Here is a 26,985-nt window from a genome sequence, read left to right on the forward strand (position 1 = left end):
GGATAAAGTTCTAATATATACATGTTTAACTGGAATACTGTAAAAGTAAAATTCAGGGCCAATACTAAGAGTGCCAGAGAGCTGGCTAAATTTTGGCTCTCTAATGAAAATGCCATTAACCGACACTTGGACTGGAACCCAGCAAATGCAGGGTTAAAAAAAGAACACTCAAATAATAAAAGACTTTATGACCAACACCTTCCGAACCCCACCTTATTAATCCACTCCCCGATTCACACCCCTTACTTGTTATATATTGCCTGTGATTCCTGTATGTCTAATCATTTTCCTCTGATGATGACACAGGGTATATTGTTGAAAGCTTAAGAATTTAAATTTTAATTTCCGTGACTCATTTTCTCCCTTTATATATATATATATATATATATATATATATATATATATATATATATATATATATATATATATATATATACACATATATATATATAGTGATACCTTGAGATACGAGTTTAATTCGTTCTGTGACCGAGCTCGTAAGTCAAAATGCTCGTATCTCAAATCAATTTTCCCCATTGAAATTAATTGATATGAGATTAATTCGTGCCAGCCCCCAAAAAACCACCCCAATTTTTTGTTAAATGTTTTCAACATAAAAAAAATGTATTTACAATGAACAAATATTGTATACAAACAAAAGAAAACCTAATACATAAAAGAGAATCTAAAGAAATAAACAGATGTTGGTGAAGCCGATCAGTGTATTGTAATGTTCTTGTTCTTTCAATTGACTTTTGCTTAACTTAATTTTCTTCTTCACTAGTTTTTTTTTTTTTTTGCCACGCTTTCATCACTTTCATTCTCAAGGCGTTTCAATAGAAACCTGTCCAAGGAGATTTGTTTAGTCCTCCCCTTTAGAATGTTTCTGAAATGAGTTAGGCAAGTGTCATTAAATAGCGCCGCTGCACGATCAGTTGCAACTGGTGTTTCTTTTCAATAAAGTCAAGAATTAGGAAAGTGTCATTAAATAGCGCCGCTGCACAATCAGTTGCAACTGGTGTTTCTTTTCAATAAAGTCAAGTGTTAGACAAGTGTCATTAAATAGCACCGCTGCACGATCAGTTGCAACTGGTATTTCTTTTCAATAAAGTCAAGTGTTAGGAAAGTGTCATTAAATAGCGCTGCTCCACGATCAGTTGCAACTGGTGTTTCTTTTCAATAAAGCCAAGTGTTAGACAAGTGTCATTAAATAGCGCCATATTTACCATATTTACCTGAGAAATTCAGCCCTGTTGTGGACTCAAACCGACTTTCAACAATATTGCAGCCAGGTAAAATTATATGGGTGGCTGCCCCAAACCTTTGTGTGGCTCCTTGTCTATTCACTTACCTCTCTCTCTCTCTCTCTCTCTCTCTCTCTCTCTCTCTCTCTCTCTCTCTCTCTCTCTCTCTCTCTCTATATATATATATATATATATATATATATACTGTATATACTTCTCAGCCTGCATAATAATTTACTTTCAACAAAAAAGATAACAGTGGTATGTCTTTCATTTCCTAGGAACATCTGACTACGGGGGTGTTTTCCGAACAAAGATTTTTAGTGAAGCAGTATTTACTTGTATGAAATTAAATCAAATGTGAAAAACTTGCTACGCAAAAGTTTAGGTCCCCTTGTAATTTTGCTGATTTGAATACATATAACTACTCAATACTGATTAATTGCAACACCAAATTGGTTGGATTAGCTTGTTAAGCCTTGAACTTCATAGACAAGTGTTTTCAAATCATGAGAAAAGTTATTTAAGGTGGTAATTGCAAGTTCTGCTTCCCTTTGACTCTCCTCTGAAGAGTGACAGCATGGGATTATCAAAGCAACTCTCAAAAGATCTGAAAACAAATATTGTTTAGTATCATGGTTTAGGGAAAGGCTACAAAAAGCTGTCTCAGAGGTTTAAACTGTCAGTTTCAACTGTAAGGAGTGTAATCAGGAAATGGAAGGCCACAGGCACAGTAAATGTTAAACCCAGGTCTGGCAGGCAAAGAAAAATACAGGAGCTGCATATGCATAGGATTGTGAGAATGGTTACAGACAACTCACAGATCACCTCCAAAGACCTGCAAGAACATCTTGCTGCAGATGGTGTATCTGTGCATCGTTCTACAATTCAGCGCAGTTTGCACAAAGAACATCTGTGTGGCAGGGTGATGAGAAAGAAGCCCTTTCTGCACTCACGCCAGAAACAGAGTCACTTGTTGTATGCAAATACTCAATTAGATAAGCCAGATTAATTTTGGAACAAAGTGCTTTGGACTGATGAGACAAAAATTGAGTTATTTGGTCATAACAAAAAGCGCTTTGCATGGCGGAAGAAGAACACCACATTCCAAGAAAAACACCTGCTACCTATTGGTGGAGGTTCCATCATGCTGTGGGGCTGTGTGGCTAGTTCAGGGACTGGGGCCCTTGTTAAAGTTGAGGGTCGGATGAACTCAGCCCAATATCAACAAATTCTTCAGGATAATGTTCAAGCATCAGTCACAAAGTTGAAGTTTCGCAGTGGTTGGATATTCCAACAAGACAATGACCCAAAACACAGTTCGAAATCTACAAAGGTATTCATACAGAGGGAGAAGTACAATGTTCTGGAATGGCCATCACAGTCCCCTGACTTGAATATCATCAAAAATCTATGGGATGATTTGAAGCAGTCTGTCCATGCTGAACTAGAGAGATTTTGTATGGAAGAATGGTCAAAAATACCTCCATTCAGAATCCAGACACTCATCAAAGGCTATAGGAGGCATCTAGAGGCTGTTATATTTGCAAAAGGAGGCTCAATTAAGTATTGATATAATGTCTCTGTTGGGGTGCCCAAATTTATGCACCTGTCTAATTTTGTTATGATGCATATTGCATATTTTCTGTTAATCCAAAAAACTTAATGTCACTGCTGAAATACTACTGTTTCTATAAGTCGTCATATATTAAAAGGAAGTTGCTACTTTGAAAGCTCAGCCAAAGAATTAAGAGGGGTTCCCAAACTTTTTCATATGACTGTATATATACATACAGGTATACATACACTGTGGTCTGGACACACAGCAGAAAATTTCTGACTTGGCAGTCCCAGTGAGGCATTATGCAGACATATTGCTGTTTGAATAAAGGAGCCCCAATAGCATTTTCTTGACACACTTTTGCTGAATAATTCGTTGGTTGAAAGTCCTCAGTGTTAGTGTGTCAGAGAGACAATATGCAGCATTGTTCATAATGGCACACAGTTTTGTTTTAATTCTCCCTTTGCTACTACCTCCAGGGGGTCCAGAGTATGTCCCATAACTGAGCTCATACTTTTAATTAGTTTGTTGACTCAGTAGGTCTCTATTGAAGTGATGTTACTGGCCCAGAATACCACCACATAGAAAATATACTGAGATCCTCCTAAGCAAACAGGCTTTTAGCTCTGTTCTGCTCCCAGCCCCAATCCTGTCTGGCCAAGGATGACTTTATAAGATCACCTGCGAGAGAACTTTTTGTGTCATGTACGCCCTGCAAAAAGCACTTCAAGTCTTACATTCTTCTAACAAAGACCCATGGAAAGATTATACAACTCTACACCACCTGTGGGGAGTTGAAACATGATAGTGAGTTATTTTTTCTGGATTTCTATTTTTAATTCTGAATCCCTGATTAAGAACAAACAGATGAGGCATCCCATTTACTGTAGATATGAACCTTCCAACCTGATGTGTCCTCTTATGCAGATAAACTTGTATTCTGCTCACCATCTCATATGTCACCAAAGCTAACAGAAATATCATAATTTTGAAATACATGGGTAACAATAGGTATTCCATCCATCCATCCATTTTCCAACCCGCTGAATCCGAACACAGGGTCACGGGGGTCTGCTGGAGCCAATCCCAGCCAACACAGGGCACAAGGCAGGAAACAATCCCGGGCAGGGTGCCAACCCACCGCAGACAATAGGTATTTCTATTTGTTATAATTGTAATTACAAAGTAAGTTAGGCTACATGTTGATTCTGCATTAATGTAATATGTGGTTATGAGTTGACAGACACACATATACTGTAAATGATAAGAATGAGATAGAAGACTGTATCTTACAGTGGGCTGTATTTGTCTCCTCTGAAACAGACTTGTACAGAATTTATGCTTTTTAAGCTGTGGCCAAAATGTTTCTAGGGCAGGAGAGACTCCACTCCACCCATCTACCTAACAGGTCCATCACCCATATTATGCTGATTGCATTTCCAGATTCACAGCCACAGGCTTTACAACTAATGCTATCTGACAAAAACCTTTGCACACTTTTAGTGACAAGTTTTAAGGTTTTAATTATTCATAAAATTGTCAGGTTCTATAACTCCATTTTGTGTCACCCAAGATACTGTCTTTCACAGTCAGTATCAGACCAGGAAAGAAACTGTATATACAGTAAATGTATTTGTTGTAGTTGTGATTTCCCCTTGTGTTTCCATGAGAAGTTTGCACCTCCCTGGAGATTTGTTAGCCTACTTATTTCTTCCTAAATTTCTTTGTGAAATTTAACCCATGCTCCTAGAAAAATGACATACGTTCCATTTTTCACAAAAAAATTCTATTAAATCACATTTTCAAACCATGGAATACAAGGGCAATTTAAATCAGTGGAAACTAAAGTTTTTTTTTATATAAAATTGTAAAGCATAGAATTGCAAAAACAATTTAGTCAACAGAAAACAACTTATCATACATCCTATAATGGCTTTGATCTTAAGCCACAAGTTTAAAGTAGACAGGCTACAACAATGGTAATTATCCTCAACAGAACCATGAACAAAGCTTCACAGTGAGAAATCCATGAGAGAAATCTGATAGAGGTAGACACATTATGTGCCTACCTTTTACTGTTCTGTGTGTTACACAAAAGAAGCAGGCATAATCAAAGAGCTCATTGCACATGACACAGAATGCAAAACTGCAGATACACTATGTATATACATGACTTTTCCATAACATAATAGAGAAAGACTGATAAGTTTAGTATACATTTGTAATTTACAAGTATTGAAAAATCAAAATGTATTTTTCAGAAGTTGCTTCTTTTTACAGATTCAAATACCTACCTAGGTTATCAGGCAAAAATCCAAGTAATGTGACAAATTGATGAATAAAAATATGACATGAAGACAAGTAGTAATTAAAGTATTAAATCTTTGATTAAATAGTCCAGCTGAGTATTTTATGGGTATGTAGAATTTCTGACATTTTACAGAAGTGCCTGCTGCATTATAATGTTTTTTTTTAAGATAGATAGACTGACCCCCCCAACTGCTTTTAGGTAAAATGAGAGTAGATTTCAGGGCTGGAAGCTCCTGCTACCCACTCTTCAGTAATAAAAATCACATAGCACATATATATATTCACTTCAGGCACTGAAAACATTATCTACTTGGTAACTAATGCAGACTTATGAAGTATTACAGTATTCCCTGTATCATGACATAACTTGATACACAACAATTTCTCAATTTTTTTTTTTTAGCCTAAAAATGCACAAATTTTTTTTTAATGTTGAAATATTAAATATATATACAATTTTTGTTTTTGTAGCTGGCTTTATGGAGGTCTGGGTGTGGAAATTGTCCAGAAGAAGGTTGAGGAGTGCCAGGGACTATGCAGGCAGCTTGATGATCAGTCCACAGAAAGGGCTATTATTTTTTAACGTAGAATTTAATGAAAAGGTTTAAAAAAAAATCAGTACACAAATCTCATTACCATTATTTTGTTGTGTCTAAAATTTTGAAAAATTATATTTTAAATGCATGTTTATACTGTTTGTATAATTAAAATATTTAATCATTATACAGTTTTGTTCTGGAAGAGTCACGCTGGAAGATTTTTCCATTTGCTATTAATTTAAGAGCTTTTCTGAACCAGCTGTAAAAGAAACCATAGACAAGTGGATTAAATGTTGAGTTCATGTCACCAAAGAAGGCAAGAGCTGTTATGAGAATATCAGGAGCTGGGTGATTTAAAACAGGATTAATGATGTTGCACACAAAGAAAGGAGACCAGCATAAAAGAAACACCCCCATAACAATGGCTAATGTTTTTGCAGCTTTTCTTTCCCTTCTCCTTGATGCTGCATTTCGCTTTTCCTCGGCTGACTGGTTCTGCTGCACTGTATCTGTAATAGACCTGGCTTGTCTTCGTGCTACACTGAATATTTTCAGATAAATACAAATCATAGTAAATCCAGGTAAATAAAAAGTGAAGAGTGATGAAATTAAACCTGATACCTCATTTTGCATTAAAACACAGTTTCCGACACATTTTACATTTTGGTAATAAAATTCTTCAATGCCTTTTAGGTTTAATTCTAGGTATATAATTCCATATCCAAGTACAGCAGAGAGAATCCATGAAAACAAGATAAGGTTTACAGTTACAGACACAGTAATCTTAGCTTGATACCGTAAAGGATAGCATATTGCAAAATAACGATCAATTGATATTAAAGAAAGATGTATTACAGAAGCTGTGCAGAGCATGATTACTGTGCTGAGATACAGTTTGCAGAATGCATCTCCCAGATACCAGCAACTTTCAACAAGCTGAACTGTTAAGGGTGGCATCACAAATCCCCCCAGAAGTAAATCGGTGACTGCCAAAGACAAAACAAGGCAATTGGTTGGTGTATGAAGCTGCTTAAAATGTGAAATGGTGATGATGACCAACAAGTTTCCAGAAACAGTGAAGATCACCGTTGCCCAGAGTACAATGTAGAGCAGGATGTGATTTTGTAGAGAAAGAACTTGCCTGCGACATGAATTGTTTACAGATGGATAACAGTAGTAGATAGCTTGTGGAGTCTTGCTTAGGTTGAAATTCATCTTGAAATAATTTGGCATCCGAGTAGATGTTTCCTAAAAATAGAAATAAATGCACAATTTTACAACTAAACTATTGCAAGTAAAAATTCTCAAAGCTCTAAAAGTTTTTAAAATGTGTACTCCTCCAATTTGATATGACCTTCTCACTGTATTATGCATATAGAAAATACTTGTGTAATATAAAGAATTCATTGGAATCAATTCTATTTTTAACTGAAAAATAAATTAGTATTTTCCCATTTTTTTACATAATATAAACCAAAATGAAGAAATTATCTGTTTAAATGACCAGTTTAATAACTGTAGCTGTTTTACTAGTGTAAATGAAAGACTCCTGATAAAAAATAGCATAACCAAAATTCACAACCAATCACAAATAAAAGGTACAAGTAGATGATATAATTTCTAATTTCTTTTTAAAAATGAAGGTTCTCAATAATAGTGTGCTAGCTTATGATTGAAGTTCACCTTAATAATCTTGTCCTATAACAGTTAAGTATTTATCATAATAAAACAGTACCTTGCAAGATGCTCACCTCAAAACATTCCTGTTTTTTTGCTATTTGGTTTGCTTCTCTCTTTATATGGTCTTCAAAGATTCAGAACAAGCATGGTGTCCAATTCATCATTTTTGTGCTGTTGTTTAGTTTGTGCAAATATGAAAAAAAAAAACAAAAAAAACAAAATCATTATTAATTAATTTTCTCTAGGGCTTACTCCTATTGGTAGACAGATTACCCTCATCAGAGCCAACCAGTCTCAATCTCACAGCATATTATTTAATTGCCCCCCTTGCCTAATGATTGGGCTCTCTTCTTGAAGGACACCTAATAGTGCAGTGTCTAAAGGTGATAAATGCTAACATATTGCAACAGAGTTATAAAACATGGCATCACAGACTTATGTAGCAAAGACACTTTTCTGAATATTAATATTTGTTGAAATCAGAAAATAAAAAGGGAAGCACTTAATTTTTTTTTGAAAGCTATTTATTTTACCAACATGCTTTAGGCACATATAAAATGAACATGCTTTATTGATTTTTTAATATTTAATGCACTGAATTATTTTTCAGACCACTTTTCCTGAGTAGCTTATTTAATCATTGATATTTTCAACCTAATACCTTACTAACTTCAACTCATAACATGTAATGGCTATCAAAAGTATTCACTTCCTTGGTGAAAAGTTTTCACATTTTATTATTCTACAACATTGAATCACAGTGGATTTAATTTGCCTTTGGTGACACACTAATTCTCAAAAAATGACTCTTTAATGTCAAAGTGAAAGCAGACCTCTGTAAAGTGGCCTGAAATTACGGCAAATGTAAACCCTAAAAAAATGATCAGTGATTAATTGATCCAATGATCAAAGGCTCACTTATTAGGCAAGTGATTCAGTGTTGTCCATCCATCCATTATCCAATGCACTATATCCTAACTACAGGGTCACGGGGTTCTGCTGGAGTACTGATTCCCTTCACTACTTTAAAAGCTTCAATCATGTCTCCTCTTAATCTTCTTTTGCTTAAACTGAAAAAGGCTCAGCTCTTTTAATCTTTCTTCATAATTCATCCCCAGTAGCCCTGGAATGAGTCTAGTTGCCCCTCTCTGGACTTTTTGTAAGGCTGCTATGTTCTTTTTGTATCCTGGAGACCAAAGACTAGATGAGTCCTCACCAGTGTGTTATAAAGCTTGAGCAGAACCTCCTTGGACTTGTACTCTACACATCATGCTGTATAACCTAATATTCTGAAGTTGATTGTGTAGAGTATACTACAAGTCCTAAATCCTTCTCATAAGGTGTACTTTCAATTTTCAATTAAACTGAATTAAATTGAACTATTCCAATTTTTTATCTTCATTGCATGCGGTTTTATCTTTAAAGGTATTTAGTTAGAGCATTTAAATTGCGATTAAAATATAAAATGTTTAAATCGGTTTAATATTATTTCTCAAAATGGTACAACATAAATATTTTTGCAAGATACTGGCATTTTGCATACAAATCATGTTTAATAAGCTTTTGCTCTTTTGTGTTTTACAACACAAGTTAAAAGCCAAAATGAAAGGAATTCTTAGGTGCATATCCAAATTTAATAGATAGATAGACAGAATTATATTGCACCAAGTAGAAATATCATATCTTTGAGCAGCAACATGGAACAGAATGTCAATACACACATAATGCAAAACAGTAGAAAGTCAATATATTTTAGAAGTCTGAGACATTGTACTTTGGAGACAATACACTTTGTACATATTTTATATATTGTTCAAAGGCATAGAAAATGATTAATGCATAGTGTCAGTAAAAGTATTGTTGACGTTTCAGTCTCTTATATAGTAACTAATTACCGTAAATACAGGCATGTCAGGCAGAGACATTATATTGTCTAATGGTTATAGACAGAAAAAGTCCTATTAGCACCTCTTAGTTCATGATGGCAAAATGAGCCAGTGATTAAAGCTTCTCCAGGATACTGTGTTATGGAGACTATGGATGCCAGCAGTCATGATATCCCCTCATTTTGCCATTACATTCTTTTCTGTCACTGCTTCCAGTGTGTTCAAGGTCACTCCTGCAATCCAACTGGTCTTCTCCATAAATCTATTCATGCTTCTTTTATCTCTCATAGCAGACCATTGTGTAGAACTGTACACTAGCTACTGGTAAAAAATCCAAAGCAACTTGTCACCCACAATTAAAGGCCCAGGTGTCCTGAAAAAGATGAGTTTTCTTTGGCCTTATTAGTAAATCAGGTCTGTGTTTTCCAACTGGTATCTCTACTTCGATGCACTAGCTGCACTTTCTCCACCATGACAATGAATCATCTCAGACCATCTATGGAAATACCAGAGGTGCACCTGCACTATCGGCAAAATGTTTTAGAACACCTCCTTTTTTCCAGTCAAATTTAATCAGTTAAAATGCAATGAATGACCAAAAATTGTGAAAGGGGGACTTTGTGTTACAAGTTTTACAGAGCGAGTAGCAGTAAGTAAGCCATTTCTTAAAGGACAAAACAGGTGTCTTAGAAATACCACCTGTGGATTACTGCAGACAGGACAAAGTTTCCTCTTCACAGCAGAAACCGAGACTTGGTTTTTTCAATCACTGTTAAGCTGTTGTGCTTTAAGGCGCATATCATGCAAGCTCATGACCCCCAGAAACTTGTGTTATGATTGGGCTGTGACTTTGCCTTTCCCAGAACACTTCATATAAGAGTTTATTTTGGTTTCCTATTGACTTTAGATTGTTTTAGACACCATACTCACTGACACTTTGTTTTTTTCAATTTCTACAAATGAAAGGCCTACATGTTTAAGGGTAATTATCACTGGAATATTGTTCAAGCAGTACTTCAGAGGATATAGTAACACAGTCTGTGCTAACTCTACTTTAAGACAAACAGAGGGATTTTAAGTAATCAACAGAAGTTGGGACACCTGTGCAAATTGTTTGCTTTCACTTGCACTTGCAAGGCTTAATTTACTTTAATTGCTGCAGAACATCTGTAGGTTGTAACTTATTAGTTGTTCCCTGAAGAAGGCCCATTTGTAATATTCTGATATTTCCTTTTTTTCAGATTTTGCTAACCTAAACTTTAAATTTAAACCTCTGGCTGATTATTGCTTACCTTGTCACCGTTTTAGTTCATTCGTTGCATTTCAAGTGATCCAATTTGAAGAAAAACTGGAAAAGCTGAGGTGTTCTAGAACTTGTGACCAGTAGTGTACAACTTCTTCATTTTTGTAATGTTCATGTACCTTTCAACACAAGGAAAGCTTCTTATATTCCTCACTAGCTTAACAATGTTCTATTTTTTTATTTTCTCCATTGAAAAAGTAGCTTACAATGGAGAAGTAATCTGAGATTGTCTGTAGATCAATTGAATTTATACTTAAAATCAGTTGTGAGGAGGGTGAAGAGAAAAGGAGACGGAATGGTTTTCTACTGTTCTCCTGTGCTCCTGATCACCGTACCTGATGCACAATTTTAAAGCCCCGGAAAAAAGAGATAAGGAAATCAATTTGTGTGAAGATGAAATTACAGTGTTGAAACTCAGTGTTTTGCTTTGCAAAAAACAAACCGCAAAATAAACTGCATTTGGCTTCCAGTAAAATGTAATAATACAAAAGAAATGCATTTGGTCCATGTCTCTAAGTGTTTTTGCGCATTAATTCTGCATGTATGTTCTTGTCTTTTAACATTTATATTAAGATTGCTAGAAAAGAATCTGTGGAACTGTGCATATTCTCAAATAGGATATATGGTTACTATGTAATGGCAGGAGAGAGTGGGGGTAGTGATGGCTTTCCATTGAGTGAGTTTTCCATTGCAGAAAACATTGATACTAATATGCATGATGGTACATTTCAGTGTGTTTTTGTGTGAAAAATATTGTAAGAAGGACCAGGAAGGTAGACAAGTCGGAAAAGACAAGAAATGCTTGTTAATCTTCAAAAATACAGATAGCAGTTAGCAGTAGGAGCTCTGTCCTTTTTGTTAGTCAGTCTAGTATCTGAGACCACCTGAACAAGCTTTATATTCTGGGGACTTGTGTAAGATATTAAAACAGATTCCAGCACAACTGTAGTACTATATCTGGGAGTGCAGCTGGATGATAAATTAGACTGGACTGCCAATACTGATGCTCTGTGCAAGAAAGGACAGAGCCGACTATACTTCCTTAGAAGGCTGGCGTCCTTCAACATCTGCAATAAGATGCTGCAGATGTTCTATCAGACAGTTGTGGCGAGCGCCCTCTTCTACGCGGTGGTGTGCTGGGGAGGCAGCATTAAGAAGAAAGACGCCTCACGCCTGGACAAACTGGTGAGGAAGGCAGGCTCTATTGTTGACATGGAGCTGGACAGTTTAACATCTGTGGCAGAGCGACGGGCGCTCAGCAGGCTCCTATCAATTATGGAGAATCCACTGCATCCACTAAACAGTGTCATCTCTAGACAGAGGAGCAGCTTCAGCGACCGACTGCTGTCACTGTCCTGCTCCACTGACAGATTGAGGAGATCGTTCCTCCCCCAAACTATGCGACTCTTCAATTCCACCCGGGGGGTAAACGTTAACATTTAACAGTATACAAAGTTATTGTCTGTTTTTTACCTGCATTATTATCAATCTTTAATTTAATATTGTTTATTGTATCAGTATGCTGCTGCTGGAGAATGTGAATTTCCCATTGGGATTAATAAAGTATCTATCTATCTATCTATCTATCTATCTATCTATCTATCTATCTATCTATCTATCTATCTATCTATCTATCTATCTATCTAGTCTACAAAACACCAAGTCCATTTTGATTGTTCATGACTGAATTTGGGAGCCTTTCATCTGCTATAAGATACAAATTATGATCATGTTGTGTTGATGGGGATTTTAATATACACATTAATACATAAACTGACACTTTCAGCAAATGTTTCACTTATTTGTTAAACTTAGTAGGGCTTTGCCAGATTGTGAATGACCCCACTCATAGTCATAACCACACATTACAACTGATTATTAATTACAGATTTGTGACTCAAAATTTAAATAATTCACCTTTACATGAAGGTATTTCTGACCACTACTTAATTATATTTGACTTGGTTCTGCCCTTACCAGTACACTCGCAAATTAAAACTAGGACAGTGTGACATTTTAAATGTAACTCTGCCTCATCTGTAGATATTTAGAGAAACTCAAACATAACTGTTGAGAACAACTTGGATCAGCTAACAACAAATAATAATGTGACTTTGAAAGGGGTTTTTCATAGCTCCCATTAAAATAAAAGTGATTAAAACACACAGAAGCTCACATTGGTTTAATGAAAGCACTCAAACTCATAAAATAGAATGTAGAGAGAAATAGACTGGAGAGCAACAAAGCTGCAGGTCTTTTAAACTGCTCGATCAGTATAAAATATAAAAAGGTCACTTTTCTGCCCACACAGACTATCATTATAGATAAACAGACAACAACAGTAATAATCCTCGTAAACTGTTTAGAACAGTGGTTAATCTAAAAAATTGAAATACTGAACTACAATGCAAAATACCTACAGAAATTAGCAATACAAAGTTTATGAACTTCTTTAATAACAAAATTGACAGTATAAGACCCCAAGTCTCAGCCTTACCATGCAAACCCAATACTCAATTAACAAACTCTGTCTCTTCTTGTGGATATCACTTTACTAATTTTAATTTGGTAACAGAACAAGAATTCACAAATTTAGTTTAAAAAATTAAATCTACTGCTTGTCCCTTAGACCCATTATCAACTAAACTAGCAAAAAGCTTAATAAATGTTCTGGTAACACCAATTGTTAACCTTATTAACAGTTCATTACTAAATGGCACAGTTCCTGAAGTGTCAGTTATCAAACCATTAATTAAAAAAGCCAGAGATAGACCCACATATGCTTAATATTTATAGTAATTACATAATAATGAAATAATTATTTTGGAGTATTACTATGCTATACTAATGCTTAGGCACACTGTGATCATATTTTTTTTACTTGTGCACACTGATATTTAAATGTATCCATTCTTTTCAATATCTCATCCTGTAAGCTAACTTTTTCCTGTACATTTCTCTGTCTTCCGCCTTCCCTGATTGGTGCCATGTCTTGTTTTCCTTCTTCCTATCCTTTTTCACATCATGCACCTCTTTGTTTCACCATCATGTCTCTTTGTCCCCAGGTGAGATCCTTCCTGTTGTCCTACCCAATACCCCTTCACCTGCTCTTAATACAAATTTGCTGTTCTTCTTCTACCATTCCTCCACACTCTCTAATGACTGTACTTCATTTAAAACTTTCTCCCTAAACCTGTTCTTAAGCCCTTCATTTTTAAATCTCCACTACTTTACCCTTGGTGCTGCTGGCTCTGGTTTTTTCACCTACTGATTCTGATCTCTCAGTCCATCAACCCCACTTTATGCTGCACTTTCCACATGTATGAGCTTACAATTCTATATCTCTTTCAAATTACATCTTCTACACATTAGAAAGCCTATTTGGCTTTCACTTCTCCCTCTATTGTAAGTCATAAGCTGAGTTACTTCCTTTCCAAAAATGTGTTAACTATTACCAAATTAGATGCTGTGGCATAATCTACTATCCTCTCCTCTTCCATATTTCTCTCCCCTACTCCCCAGCCTCCATATACCCTCTCTATCATTTCTCTGTTCTTTCCCACTTGCATCACCTCCAACAATCAACTTTTCTCTCTCTTGTACAGCAATAAGCTTTTCATCCATTTGTGTCCAGAAGAAGTCTTTCTCCTCTTCCTCATAGCCCACCTTAGGCGCATATGCACAAATGACATTATCAAAAGTCTCAGCTAGGCCCATCTTGACATTTATCACCCTATCACTCCTGCTATTCAGACTGAGAAGACTATCTTATAGTTTTTTGGATAGTTCTATATCTACACCATTTCTCCCTTGCTCATTTGCTCCACTGTACAACAACTTAAAGCCTCCTCCCAATTTTCTTGCCTTATTCCTCTTCCATCTAGTTTCCCTCACACACAACACTCCCACTTTCCTTCTTTCCAATTAATCTGCCAACTCCCTTCATTTCCCAGTCATTGTCCCCACTCATACCTCTAACTTTTCCTTTTCTTTACCATCCCCTTTCTTATTCTTCTGCTTCTTCTGGACTAACTTCTTTAGCTGGACCCGCCCTTGACCCAGTTGTCCTTACTCACCTTCCATAGGGGTCGGGCAAGGCCTCTGCGTGTAGTCTACGGGGTAAACCCTAACATTTTCCAAAGCTGATTGAATTGATTACATCATTATGGTTTTACAGTTGGATGTCCTTTCTGACATTAACCCTCTCTATTTATCTGGGCTTGGGGCTGGTTTGACACCCAGGTGGCTAGATTATTTTCATGGGTATGCAATCCTCTGAAGAAAAACACTATGTTTGCTTGTTATGGGAAGAGCAATAGCAGCACGGTAAAATGTTTACTCAACTGTTTGTCTGACTAAAAAAAGAGGGAGTCAAAATATAAGGCCAGTTATCATCTTCCTGAATTTCATTTTATATAAATTCATTTTAATACAAGACCCTTATTTTGTTTATTTTGATCATTTTCCTTCATTCTCTTTTTTCTTTTACAGAGAAAATTAAAAGTGTTTTCAAACCATATTTTTAATGTTACATCTTAATCTGTTTGCAGGCTGTCAAACCTGATGGACAATGAATGTGAAAACTTTCTTAATTGCGAATGTTTTTTTTTGATGCTAGGTTCTTTTGTAGTTAAGGTTAGGTTAACTAGTGTTGACACTTGAATTGGTTTGATGGTTGCTTACTTATAAGGATACGTTTTTATTTGTTTTGGTCATTTTTGGTGATCTAGTCTTATAATGTTGACCTGTTTATGTTGATCTCATTCATGCTCTTCTAAATTAATGTAAAACATGTTCTCACTATTTCTTTGCTGTCAATAAAATTCTGTGCAGGTTTAACAACAAATCCTCAGCTAATGTTCTGGATTGTGCAATTTCAAAATTTTCTAATTGCTCTCAATGGCAATTGATGACTGTATAAACACATGTGTGAAACTTTAAAGAGACGCCCATCCTGTAATGTCATTACATAACTGTTTTATTTTTTATTCTTAGTGTAGTCCTGGCCATGAATGATTTCTCTCTTGGCAAGTATCCTACATTAGTATGTCAGGACAGGATTTAATGGAATCTGTTGAACAGCATGAAGAACATTAAGGTTATTTTCAGACTCCAACCTAATTTCTGCATTCATAAAAGAGTTACTCACCAATTTTTGCACTGTTTCCGACAGTGCAATTGCATGAGGCAACATTGTTTTTTTACAGATTTTCTGTGGTAGTGCATTTGAAATTTTCACTTCCCTTAGTTAATACTTTTCATACATGAAAGAAGAATGTGCCCACAATGTACCCTAATTCACTTCTGGGACATTGTAAGTCATGTGCTGTCTGCTATATGAACTGTGAAACAATCCAGTGTGCATCAGCAATTTGGCCTTGAGAAATCTCTGAGCACAACAAATTGCTAATTCCCTCCACAAGTAAAGCCAGTGGAATGTTGTTTTGCTTAGTAGAATTTCTCCTAAAACTGACACTATGTAATTTAAGAGCAACCTCTGCTACATCTGAGCTTTCTAGTGTTTGTGCTCACAGAGAGGTCATGGCATTCGAGAGAAAGAACTTGGGCATTTTATTGGTAAAAGTTAAGTATTTGTCATCCATGTACCAAAGTACAGGGCCAAGTTCAGTGTATTGGATCTAGCTGTAAGGGGCATACATGCTTGCAAACAACAAGCAACAGGGTGTCAAGTAGTGTGCTGCCATCCCATTTAATAGATCAAATGTTTGGTAGAGCAACAATTGGAGACTTACCTTGCATACCAAAAATCATTTTTACTTCAATTTTATGCTGTCTCTGTTGTTTTGTGACCTTTGTTCAGTGGAAACTCATCAGTACATTCATAAACTCTTACTAATCCATTCCCTTTCCAGACCTGGTCATGAGGGTGAACAAAGTGTCCCCCAATAAACTTCTTCAAGGAACTTGAACATATTAGGCTTTGATGAAACCAAACCACAGCCCACGCAGAAGAATTAAACCTAGACAAAATACCAGTCCATCAAAATGCACACACACAGACTCATACTGGGAATAATTGTAATAATCCATTAAACTAATATAAATGTTTGTGATATGTAGATGAAAATTCCAGTACTGGAGGAAAAATCCACAGACATTTGCGAGAACATGCAAACTAAAATATGAAAGAAACTGGCCCATGCATAGTTTCCGACTACTGGAGCAAACTCCATACCTAGAAAAACACCAGCACAGTCCAGCATAGAGATAGGAGAATAATTCAATACTCAAAATCACACAAAGGAGAATAAGATTAGAAAGAACACCAAAACAGTAAAGGGAAAAATTTAACTAAGACTATGCCCTTTTCAGAGCATTACAAACACAGATACCAAACTAGTGAACTGCAACACTTAGTGTGTTCCTTCCTACCTCTTAGCCTTCTTCTTGGTCAGTATATTAGGATCATCATTAGCAGGCAAACTCTTAGCTCTGTTCTTCTCTCAACTCTTGTCTTACTGAGCAGGCCCTTAAAAGATTACTTGCCAGAGCATTTCTGGTGTCATTTAAGCCCTCCAAGAAGCATTTTCAGACATACAAAGACCCATGGAAAGATTACACAATTCAAGACCCTCTGCAGGAAGTTGAAACATGACAGTGAGTTATTTTTACTTCCACTAGCAGTATTAGAGATTTAAATTTTTTATACTGAATCTCTGATCAAGAACAGGTTATGAACCTTCCCTCCTGGATGTGCCCTGGATGTATGTTTAAACTGGTTTCCACTAACCATCGCCTATGCCACCAAGGCTAACAGGAATATTATAATTTCAAATTCACTTGGGGAGCAATGGGTATTTCTTTTTGGAATTAATAAATACATCATGCAACATATTGAATATCCATTAATTTAATATATGGTTATGAGTACACATACAAACATGCTTTAAACTGAAAAACATAGGCAGAAGAATGTATTTTACAGTGGATTGTATTGGTCACCTCTGAAACAAACGTGCACAGCATTTGAAATTATTAATGCACAAAATTTGTCTAGAGCAGGAGAGAGGCCTAGCAACCCTTCACCAAACAAGTCCAGTACCCATAATATTCTGATTGTATTTCCAAATCCACAGTCACAGGCTTTAGGGCTAATGATACCTGGAGGAATCCTTTGCATGGCATTAGTTATAGGCTTTAAAGTTTTACTTATCCATGATATTGACAGCTTCTATAGATTCATATTGGTAACCCAAGGCATTGTTTTTCCCAAGCAACATCAGACCAGGAAATAACTTTAGATTAGATTAGATTTTAACTCATTTATCCCCAAAGGAAAATTACAATTTTACAGAAGCTCTACAGAGAGTTGCTGCTGTCAATCATGGGTTTGTAGGTGTTAGTATGATGAGGTCAGGTTTATACTAAAAAGCATGAATCTTTGAATACTGCAGAACAGGTCCATATCATAGTGTTCACAAATAAGCTGATAAATATTTGTTTCATTCTCTGAACTCACCATTATTCAGAATGACTCATCATTAAGATGTTAGTACAGAGTGAATAATTTCTGCTGCTGTGTCAGCCAATATGATGTAACTTATTTCCCTGGCAGTGATGTTGATTCATTCAGTCTGTATTTCAACGTCTGGATGACAGATTTAGTTTTAATTATAATTAGTTCACTTTTTTCACCATTGCTTATTTACATAAATCAACAGTCTCCCTCCTTATGAAACTCGACCAGCATTAAAGTAGAACCTGAAATAAGCAATTTAAGCCAGTTCTCTGCAGTAACCAAAATGTCCCATATCAGAACTAGCTGTAACTTGCTATGAGATCCAACAGTTTATACAACTTATGCAAAAGTCAAGGCATATCATATCTAATTATATTTTTAAAGCACTTTTACAAAAGCCCATACTGCTTTACAAGGAAGGCTAAAAACATCACAAAAACTGCAAACAAAAGATACACTCAAAATACAAACACCTGTGCATACATATTTATAATTAGGAATGTGCATGAGCCAAAATATACAAACATAATGTCAACCTCTTGCTTGGTCAAATGTCAGTGAGAATAGATACATTTTTAATGATGCTTTAAAAGTTGCCAATGTTAGTGCAGAGCTAATATAATAAGGCAAGCCATTCAAAAGATGAAGAGCAGCTACCACAACAGCAAATTTATAGTAACAAGGCAGAGGCCAAATCTTAACATAAAAAATCATTGTAAAAAGAAAAAAAAGAGAGAGGGCTTCTGTAAAGGCTATCATATGGTGTGATACCCTGAAGTAGAATAGTAGTACCTTTATTTATTGTAGTTGTGATTTTTACTTATGTATTTTCATGACAAGTTTGCACCACCTGGGAGATTTCTAAGCCCGATTATTGCTTTCAAACTTTTTTTGTTTTGAATTTTTTCTTAATTTTCATTCCTAGAAGAAAGAAGCATGTTTTGTTTTTAAAGAAACATCACAAAGAGAAAAATACAATCTATTTCCCATTGGGATTAATAAAGTATCTATCTATCTATCTATCTATCTATCTATCTATCTATCTATCTATCTATCTATCTATCTATCTATTCAATCACATTTTCAAACTATAGAATACAAGGATAAGTTAGTGGAAAACAAAACATTTCCTATTAAATTATAAAGTACAGAATGCAAAAACAGTTTACTCAACTGAAAACAGCTTATCCATATATCCGATAAAGGCTTTGATCCTAAGTCTTTAGTTTATTGTGGAGAGGTTACAGAGGGAACAGAATCAATGAACAAAGCTTCACAGAGAGATATGAATGCAATCTGATAGAGGAGCCACCAAACAATATGCTTCAACCTTTTATCTTTCTATGTGTTACACAAATGAAGCAGGCATAAGCAAAGAGCTTATTATACACAGACATAGAATGAAAAAGTGCCGATAAGGTAACAGGGAAAGACTGATAAGTTTTGTATACATTTGTAATTTAGAACTATTGAAAAAAGCAAATGTGTTTTCAGATGTTAATTGTTTTTACAGACTAGCATACTTCCCTAGGTTGTCAGGCAAATATCAAAACATTGTGTTAAACTAATAATAAAATATAATTAATAAAGCATTAAATATATGATAAATAGTCTAGATGAATATTTGTGGTTAAATGGAATTACAGCCATTTTGCAGAAGTGTTTACTGTATAATAATGGACTACAGGCACATGAAGCTGGTGAAATGTATTACATTTTTTCTTTACAATCATTTTTTTAACTTTTATTGTTTTGCTGGGCAACTCTAGTATACTTTTAAAATGGCTTCATTTTGAATGTAAATGGAATGAATGTTGAAAATCAGAATGCATTGTAGACATTTTATTAATTGTGATAATTGTGAGAAATAAAAGAAATTTTCACTTTGCAAAGATACATTTGGTTTGTGGATGTACAATTATAAGAACTTTTAAGCAGAACAAAAGCTATGCTGTATAAAATAGTGTTAATATAAACCTCATTTTTGAAAATATGTTATTCTTCATTTTATGAACCTGCTTTTCTAGAAGAATGCAGAGGGGAGCTAGGGAATGTGCAGGCAATGTGACAAATGAAGCATTAATCAAATCTGGACAGGGCAGTTAATTCTATTTTAAATGCATGCTTCTACTGTTCAAATAATTAAGGACATATTTAATCATTATACAGTTTTATTCTGGAAGAATCATTGTGAAAGATCTTTCCATTTGCTATTAACTTAAGAGCTTTTCTAAACCAGCTATAAAAGAAACCATAGACAAGTGGATTAAATGTTGAGTTCATGTAACCAAAGAAGACCAGAGCTCTTATGAGAATCTCAGGAGCTGGGTGATTTAAAACTGGATTAATGATGTTGCACAAAAAGAAAGGAGCCCAGCATACAATAAACACCCCCATAACAATGGCTAATGTTTTTGCAGCTTTTCTTTCTCTTGTCCTTGATGCTGCATTTCGCTTTTCCTCGGCTGACTGGTTCTGCAGCACTGTATCTGTAATAGACCTGGCTTGTATTCGTGCTACACTGAATATTTTTAGATAAATACAAATCATGACAAATCCAGGTAAATAAAAAGTGAAGAGTGATGAAACTAAACTTGATGCCTCATTTTGCATTAAAACACAACTCCCTACACACTTAACATTTTGGTAATAAACTTCTTCAATGACTTTTAAGTTTAATTCTGGGTATACAATTCCATATCCAAGTACAGCTGACAGAATCCATGAAAACAAGATAAGGTTAACAGTTACAGACACAGTAATCTTAACTTGATACTGTAAAGGATAGCATATTGCGAAATAACGATCAATTGATATAAAAGAAAGATGTAATATAGAAGCTGTGCAGAGCATAATAACTGTACTGAGATAACATTTGCAGAAGGCATCTCCTAAATACCAGCAACTTTCAACAAGCTGAACTGTTCTGGGTGGCATCACAAATCCTCCTAGAAGTAAATCGGTGACTGCCAAAGACAGAACAAGAGAATTGGTGGGTGTATGAAGCTGCTTAAAATGTGCAATGGTGATGATGACCAACAAGTTTCCAAAAACAGTGAAGATCACCGTTGCCCAGAGTACTGTGTAGGCCAGGATGTGATTTTGGAGAGGAAGAACTTGCCTGCGACACGAATTGTTTACAGATGGATAACAGTAGTAGATAGCTTGCGGAGTCTTGGTTAGATTGAAATTCATCTTGATATAATTTGTGATTTGAGTTGTTTTCTGAAAAGAGTAATCGTTACACAGAAATAATGTTAAAGTTTCACATAATTTAATAAGTTATAATAAAATAAACAAAAAGTAATAATAATAATAAACAGCTTGTACCTATTTTTATATAACTGTCCCTCATACATGCATGATTGTAAATTGTGATCATTTTATCAAAGAAATGTATTTTTTTGTATTTGTTGAAGTAAGTATTAATAATTTTGTTGTACTGTTTTATTAATGCAACTATCTCTGCTACCTGTGCAAAATAGGTTGAAATTTAAGTTTACCTTGCACTATGTATTGGAATGTATTTTGTAATGCATATAGTAATAAAATGTACTGCAGTTTTCATGTTTAACAAATGATGCATCACAAACATTAGCACTCCTTTTAGGATTCCCATACCAAATTGCATATAACAGCAACATAGCAAATAGAAGGACTTACTGTATAAATTCACAACCCTTTGTCCTTTAATTAAGGTGGATGTAAATTGTTTGTTATTGCATTTGTCTAATGCTTTTACTGTGTCAATAAAATATGAACATTGCATCATTTTCATTATATACTCAACTTTACAACTAAACTGAATTTCTCAAAGCTTTTAAGGCTTTTTTAAATTTATAATCTGCACTAATCTGTGTGATGTGTAGTTTGTCGTTTTTTAAGTAAGTTACAGAATGTATACTTTATGGCCTAAATATTTTTATAGTAAGATTTTTTTTGATGTATATTTGAGTTGAACAATGGCATTCTTCCTTGTTCTTAACAATAATTGATATGGAAACAACCCAAAGTCAAGGGTGCTGTATATTTCTTTCTCCCAGTCAGTATTTTTTTCCCTTCACCGTCTTCTTTCAGAACAGCCAAGAATGTACATTTAGAATGTTATAAAGCAACCTTTTTATTGACCAGAAGACAAAAAGATGTTTTTAAATGGTCTTTACAGAAACATGCAAGGTTGTACTGATCCATACATTTTCTTGACCAGGTAACAGGTAAGCAAGTGGTAGAGGAATCCACAACTTTCCTTGGAAAAAAAAAAAAAACAGGGACCACATTTTCTTCAGAATGCAAATGTGGAAAACTACAAGGAACTAGTTGAGGAGCATGTTTCTTCCTACCTAGGACTATTTTGCTACATTCTCATTTGTATGTTTTCCCTGAGAACATAATGAATATGGACAGGTGTTCCACCAGGACATTGCTCAAATGGAAATGCATTATAGTGGAAAATACAGTGAGTCTGTGTTAGCAGACATCTAATGGTCATTCCACCATAAAACATCTTGAGAGAATTATAAGGAAAAAAAAACTACTGATTAATTTTGTTAATAATAATTTTACTTAAAACAATTATATATATGTACAAGTAATTTTAAAAATATAGTACTTTTTCCTCATAAATAGTATTTTTTCATTTTATACCTTTATCTGTCAAAAACTGCACGGGACAGAGTAATTATATTCCCAGACTTGGATTCAGCACCTTCAAATCTATAAAGAACACCTAAGCTTTTTAATGTAAACCAAAAAAAAGTTTTTTGCAGACTAATGTACTTATATGAAAAATGTAAAAGTCAATTTCATTTTTAACTGAAAAATGAACAACTTTTTTTCAAAAAATAACAGTAGATGTTGCACCAGTGTAAATGTAAGACTCCTGTTAAAATAAAGCATAACCAAAATTCACAACCATTCATAAAAAAGACTACAAATGGTTCATTTAATGGTTTCATTATTTTAATAATATTGTCCTATATCACAGTTAAAAAGTACCTCGCTTACCTGAAAATACTCCCTCTTTTACGGTCATTTGGTTCACCTTTCCTCCTTATCTGCTCTTCAAAGCTTTGTCGCAAACATGGTGTCCAATCAGTTTATGCAAATGTAAAAAAAAAAAAATACTACAAATTGTATTGACTCTAGGGCTTACTCCTGATGGAAAACAAATTACCTATGTCACAAACCAACCAGTCTAAACCTCACACCATATCACTAAATTGCACCCTGAGCCTAATGATTAGGATTTTCAAATGAAGGGCACCTAATGCTGCAGCATCTAAAGGTGGCAAATGATAAAACATTATAATAGAGTTGCAAAACATGGCATCACAGAACATAGATACTGTTTATATAGCAAAGATACTCTTCTGAATAACAGTACTAGATGTGAAATTCAGAAAATTAAAAAGAAAGTACTTTCACTTTTTAAGTTTTTGAAAACTTTTTATTTTGACAACTCACTTTAGGCACACATAAAATTAACATGTTTCATAGAATGAATAGGAATATTTTACATCTGTTTTTTTCTTGGTTTATGTAACAAATTATTTAATGCGTTCAATTAAGTTTGAAATTACTTTTTCAAAGGACCATGTGCTGCAGTCAAAGTTGCACATATGTACCCAACACTTCCTCTAATATTACATCTATCCTTTCTGCAACAAATTGCATAAAACCATTCCTTTCTGTGGATTCTAATAGACAGAACAGTCTTCCTTTGTTCTTGTAGCTTTTTTTAGCTACACTTGGGTGCACATGTTAATTCCTACAGACTCTGACCTTTCTTTTACTACTTCTAGTATGGAACTGTGATTCATCCAATATGAATGAAAAGAGGGGAGTGCTGAAGTACTGCAGCATTAACCTTAATTTTAGTATAAATCAGTAGTAATCTGAAAATTGTTAATCCAGTATAAATTGTACTTGTTATCAGCTGACTCTGCAAAAGCAAGCACAGCACAGGCAAACTTACCTTTGAGATGGCAGTTGGCAAAGAACTGCACAGATATGTAATATGAGAAGAACATGTGATATTTAGTAGATGTGGTAAACGTACTATTCAATGTGTAATGGATTTTGATAGAATTGCGCCAATGTGGCATCGCGTGATAGTGCCACCGTGGCATTGTGTGATGGTAAAGCGTATAAAAGGAAAGATGCTCTAATGAGAAGATAAGACACTTTGGTGTTAAGTCAGAATTCTGTCCAGTGTCTCAATCCTGCATGCAGAATTATAAACACAAAAAAAAAATCTAAAAAAAACAAAACACTGATTTTCAAAGTCAAATTATTAAGCCTGTTGTTTTCCTTCCACATTGTTTATTTAATTATTGGTATTTTCAACTTAAGCCTTGCTAAATTGACCTCATACATTGCAGTGGCTAAAGTAATAACTTTCTTGAAAATTTCACATTGTATTATTAAACAACATTGAATCACAGAAGATGTTTTAATCACAGTGATTTAATTTGATAGCGCTGATCATCAAAAAAAGACTTTTAATGTCAAAGTGAAAACAGATCTCAGCAAAGTAGTCTAAGTTAATTATAAATATAAAACACAAAATAACTGATCAATGATTAACTGATCAAGTGACCAACTCCTCAAATAGTTGATGGGATTCAGTGTTGTATTACAATAAAATGTGTAAAACCTCTGTGGAGTGAATACTTTTTATAAGCACTGTAACATTTTGCTACAATATCCTGGCTATCATTCTGCATATTGCTTTAGTCACAAACTACGTATTACCTTTACAGCATTTGTGGAGAGCAACTAGGTGCAGAATCTAATTTGATGCAGTCCATATTGTTTGTATCAGCATAAACTCTCTCTCAGAATAGGTCCCAGTTGTCAAAGAAGCTGATATTGTGCCCTTTATGGAAGGATATTAGCCAGTTGTTAAGGGATAAATGCCACTGTTGTTGGATCTTCTTATCATAGGCGGGGGTCCAGAGATGAAGATTTTAGTTGTTAGGGTCCTGTCCTCCTTGATTCCTTGAATGAGTGATGCAAACTCTTTCTTCGGCACTTCTGACTAGCAATGTTCAATGTCATTCAAGTCAGCATACATCACCACAGTCATAATGTCTATGATCCAGTACATTTCAAAAAAACTGCCAAGGCCTTCTTTGCAATGTCCGTAAAACATGTTCCAGGTAAACAAGATAAGAACGTCTTGTGTTTAGAAATCGAAAATTTAAAATTCTGGTCAATATACTGTAGATGGTAGAATAGCTGAATGAATTAGGCTGAAAAGGATAATGGTCATCTGGAAATGGTCTTCTCTCCCTGGCAATGCTGTGGCCAATCTGCTTTGCAGGTGAGAGCAGGTAAAAAACACAACCAGGCTTAGAACATGGCATTCGGCAGAAGAGACAGAGGCAGCAGAGGTCTCTTGAACCCTTTATAAGTGTGCTTTATTTCTGCGAAATTCTTATTACATGCCGAAAGCTGTTGAAGCCTGTGGTGAAAACGGTGAAGAGATGGACCAACGAGGCAAAGCTGGAACTACAAGCCTGATTTGACTGTACTGGTTGGAGTGTTTTTGAGTCTGCAGCGACAGACCTGGATGAGCTTACTGACACTGTGACATCCTACGTCAGTTTTTGTGAGGATATGTGTGTGCCCATGAAATCTTTCCGCACATACAACAACAACAAACCCTGGTTTACTACAAAACTCAGGCAGCTTCGTCAGGCTAAGGAGAAGGCCTACAGAAGTGGGGACAGAATCCTGTATAATCAGGCCAGAAACACACTGACAAAGGAGATCAGAGTAGCAAAGAGGTGCTACACTGAAAAGCTGGAAAATAGGTTTACAGCCAACGACCCTGCATCAGTGTGGAGAGGTTTGAAAGACATCACCAACTACAGGAAACCATCCCCCCATACTGAAGAGAACCATCAACTGGCCAACGACCTGAATTTGTTCTACTGCAGGTTTGATAATCCCTCTTTCACACTTCTCACCCACGCCAATCAAAATACACTCCCAGCACTCACTACCAAGCCCCTGCCCCTCCCCACTGACACCATACCTGCACTCAGGATCTGTGAAGGGGACGTGAGTCAGCTCTTCAGGAGACAGAAGATCAGGAAGGCACCAGGTCCAGATGGTGTGTCACCCTCCTGTCTTAAAGTCTGTGCTGATCAGCTGGCCCCCATATTTACACAGATCTTCAACAGATCCCTGGAGCTATGTGAAGTTCCCTCCTGCCTTAAGCGTTCCACAATTATCCCGGTTCCAAAGAAAACCTCCATCGCAGGGTTAAATGACTACAGGCCAGTCGCCCTGACGTCTGTGGTCATGAAATCCTTTGAAAGACTGGTGTTGACCTACCTGAAGGACATTACAGACCCCCTGCTTGACCCCCTACAGTTTGCTTACCGAGCAAACAGGTCAGTGGATGATGCAATCAACATGGGACTGCACTACATCCTGCAACATCTCGACTCTCCAGGGACATATGCTAGGATCCTGTTTGTGGACTTCAGCTCGGCGTTCAATACTATCATTCCAGAAGTCCTCCACACCAAACTCACTTGGCTCACTGTACCAGCTCCCATCTCCCAGTGGATCAAAAACTTCCTGACAGATAGGAAGTAGCAAGTGAGACTGGGAAAAATCACATCCAGCACATGAACAGTGAACTGGCACCCCCCAGGGATGTGTCCTCTCTCCTCTGCTCTTCTCCCTCTACACAAATGACTGCACCTCAAGAGACCCGTCTGTTAAAATCCTGAAGTTCGCAGATGATATGACAGTCATTAGCCTCATCAAGGACAGTGATGAGTCTGTATACAGACAAGAGGTCGAACAGCTGGCCCTCTGGTGCGGTCAAAACAACCTGGAGCTGAACAAGCTTAAAACTGTGGAGATGACAGTGGACTTCAGGAGGAGCCCCCCAGTGCTGCCCCCTCTCACACTACTCAACAGCATTGTGTCTGCTGTGGAAAACTTTAGGTTTCTGGGATCCAC

At 35.8% G+C, this 26,985-nt stretch overlaps 2 protein-coding genes across 2 annotated transcripts; both read right to left on the bottom strand.

Moving 5' to 3' along the window:
* Positions 1–5,645: 5,645 nt before the first annotated feature.
* LOC114649512 (trace amine-associated receptor 1-like) lies at positions 5,646–7,491 on the bottom strand. The gene is made up of 2 exons (XM_028799004.2): positions 7,406–7,491; positions 5,646–6,902 (listed from the first exon to the last, which is right to left on the bottom strand). The coding sequence occupies exon 2, from the start codon at positions 6,885–6,887 to the stop codon at positions 5,829–5,831; it is 1,059 nt and encodes a 352-aa protein (XP_028654837.2). The 5' UTR covers positions 6,888–6,902; positions 7,406–7,491; the 3' UTR covers positions 5,646–5,828.
* A 12,435-nt stretch (positions 7,492–19,926) lies between these two features.
* On the bottom strand, positions 19,927–21,249 carry LOC114649513 (trace amine-associated receptor 1-like). Its single transcript, XM_028799005.2, has one exon. It carries the CDS (start codon positions 21,196–21,198, stop codon positions 20,158–20,160), a length of 1,041 nt encoding a protein of 346 aa, XP_028654838.2. The 5' UTR covers positions 21,199–21,249; the 3' UTR covers positions 19,927–20,157.
* Positions 21,250–26,985: the final 5,736 nt, after the last annotated feature.

Source organism: Erpetoichthys calabaricus, chromosome 3 (genome assembly GCF_900747795.2).
Source record: "Erpetoichthys calabaricus chromosome 3, fErpCal1.3, whole genome shotgun sequence".
NCBI lineage: Eukaryota > Metazoa > Chordata > Cladistia > Polypteriformes > Polypteridae > Erpetoichthys > Erpetoichthys calabaricus.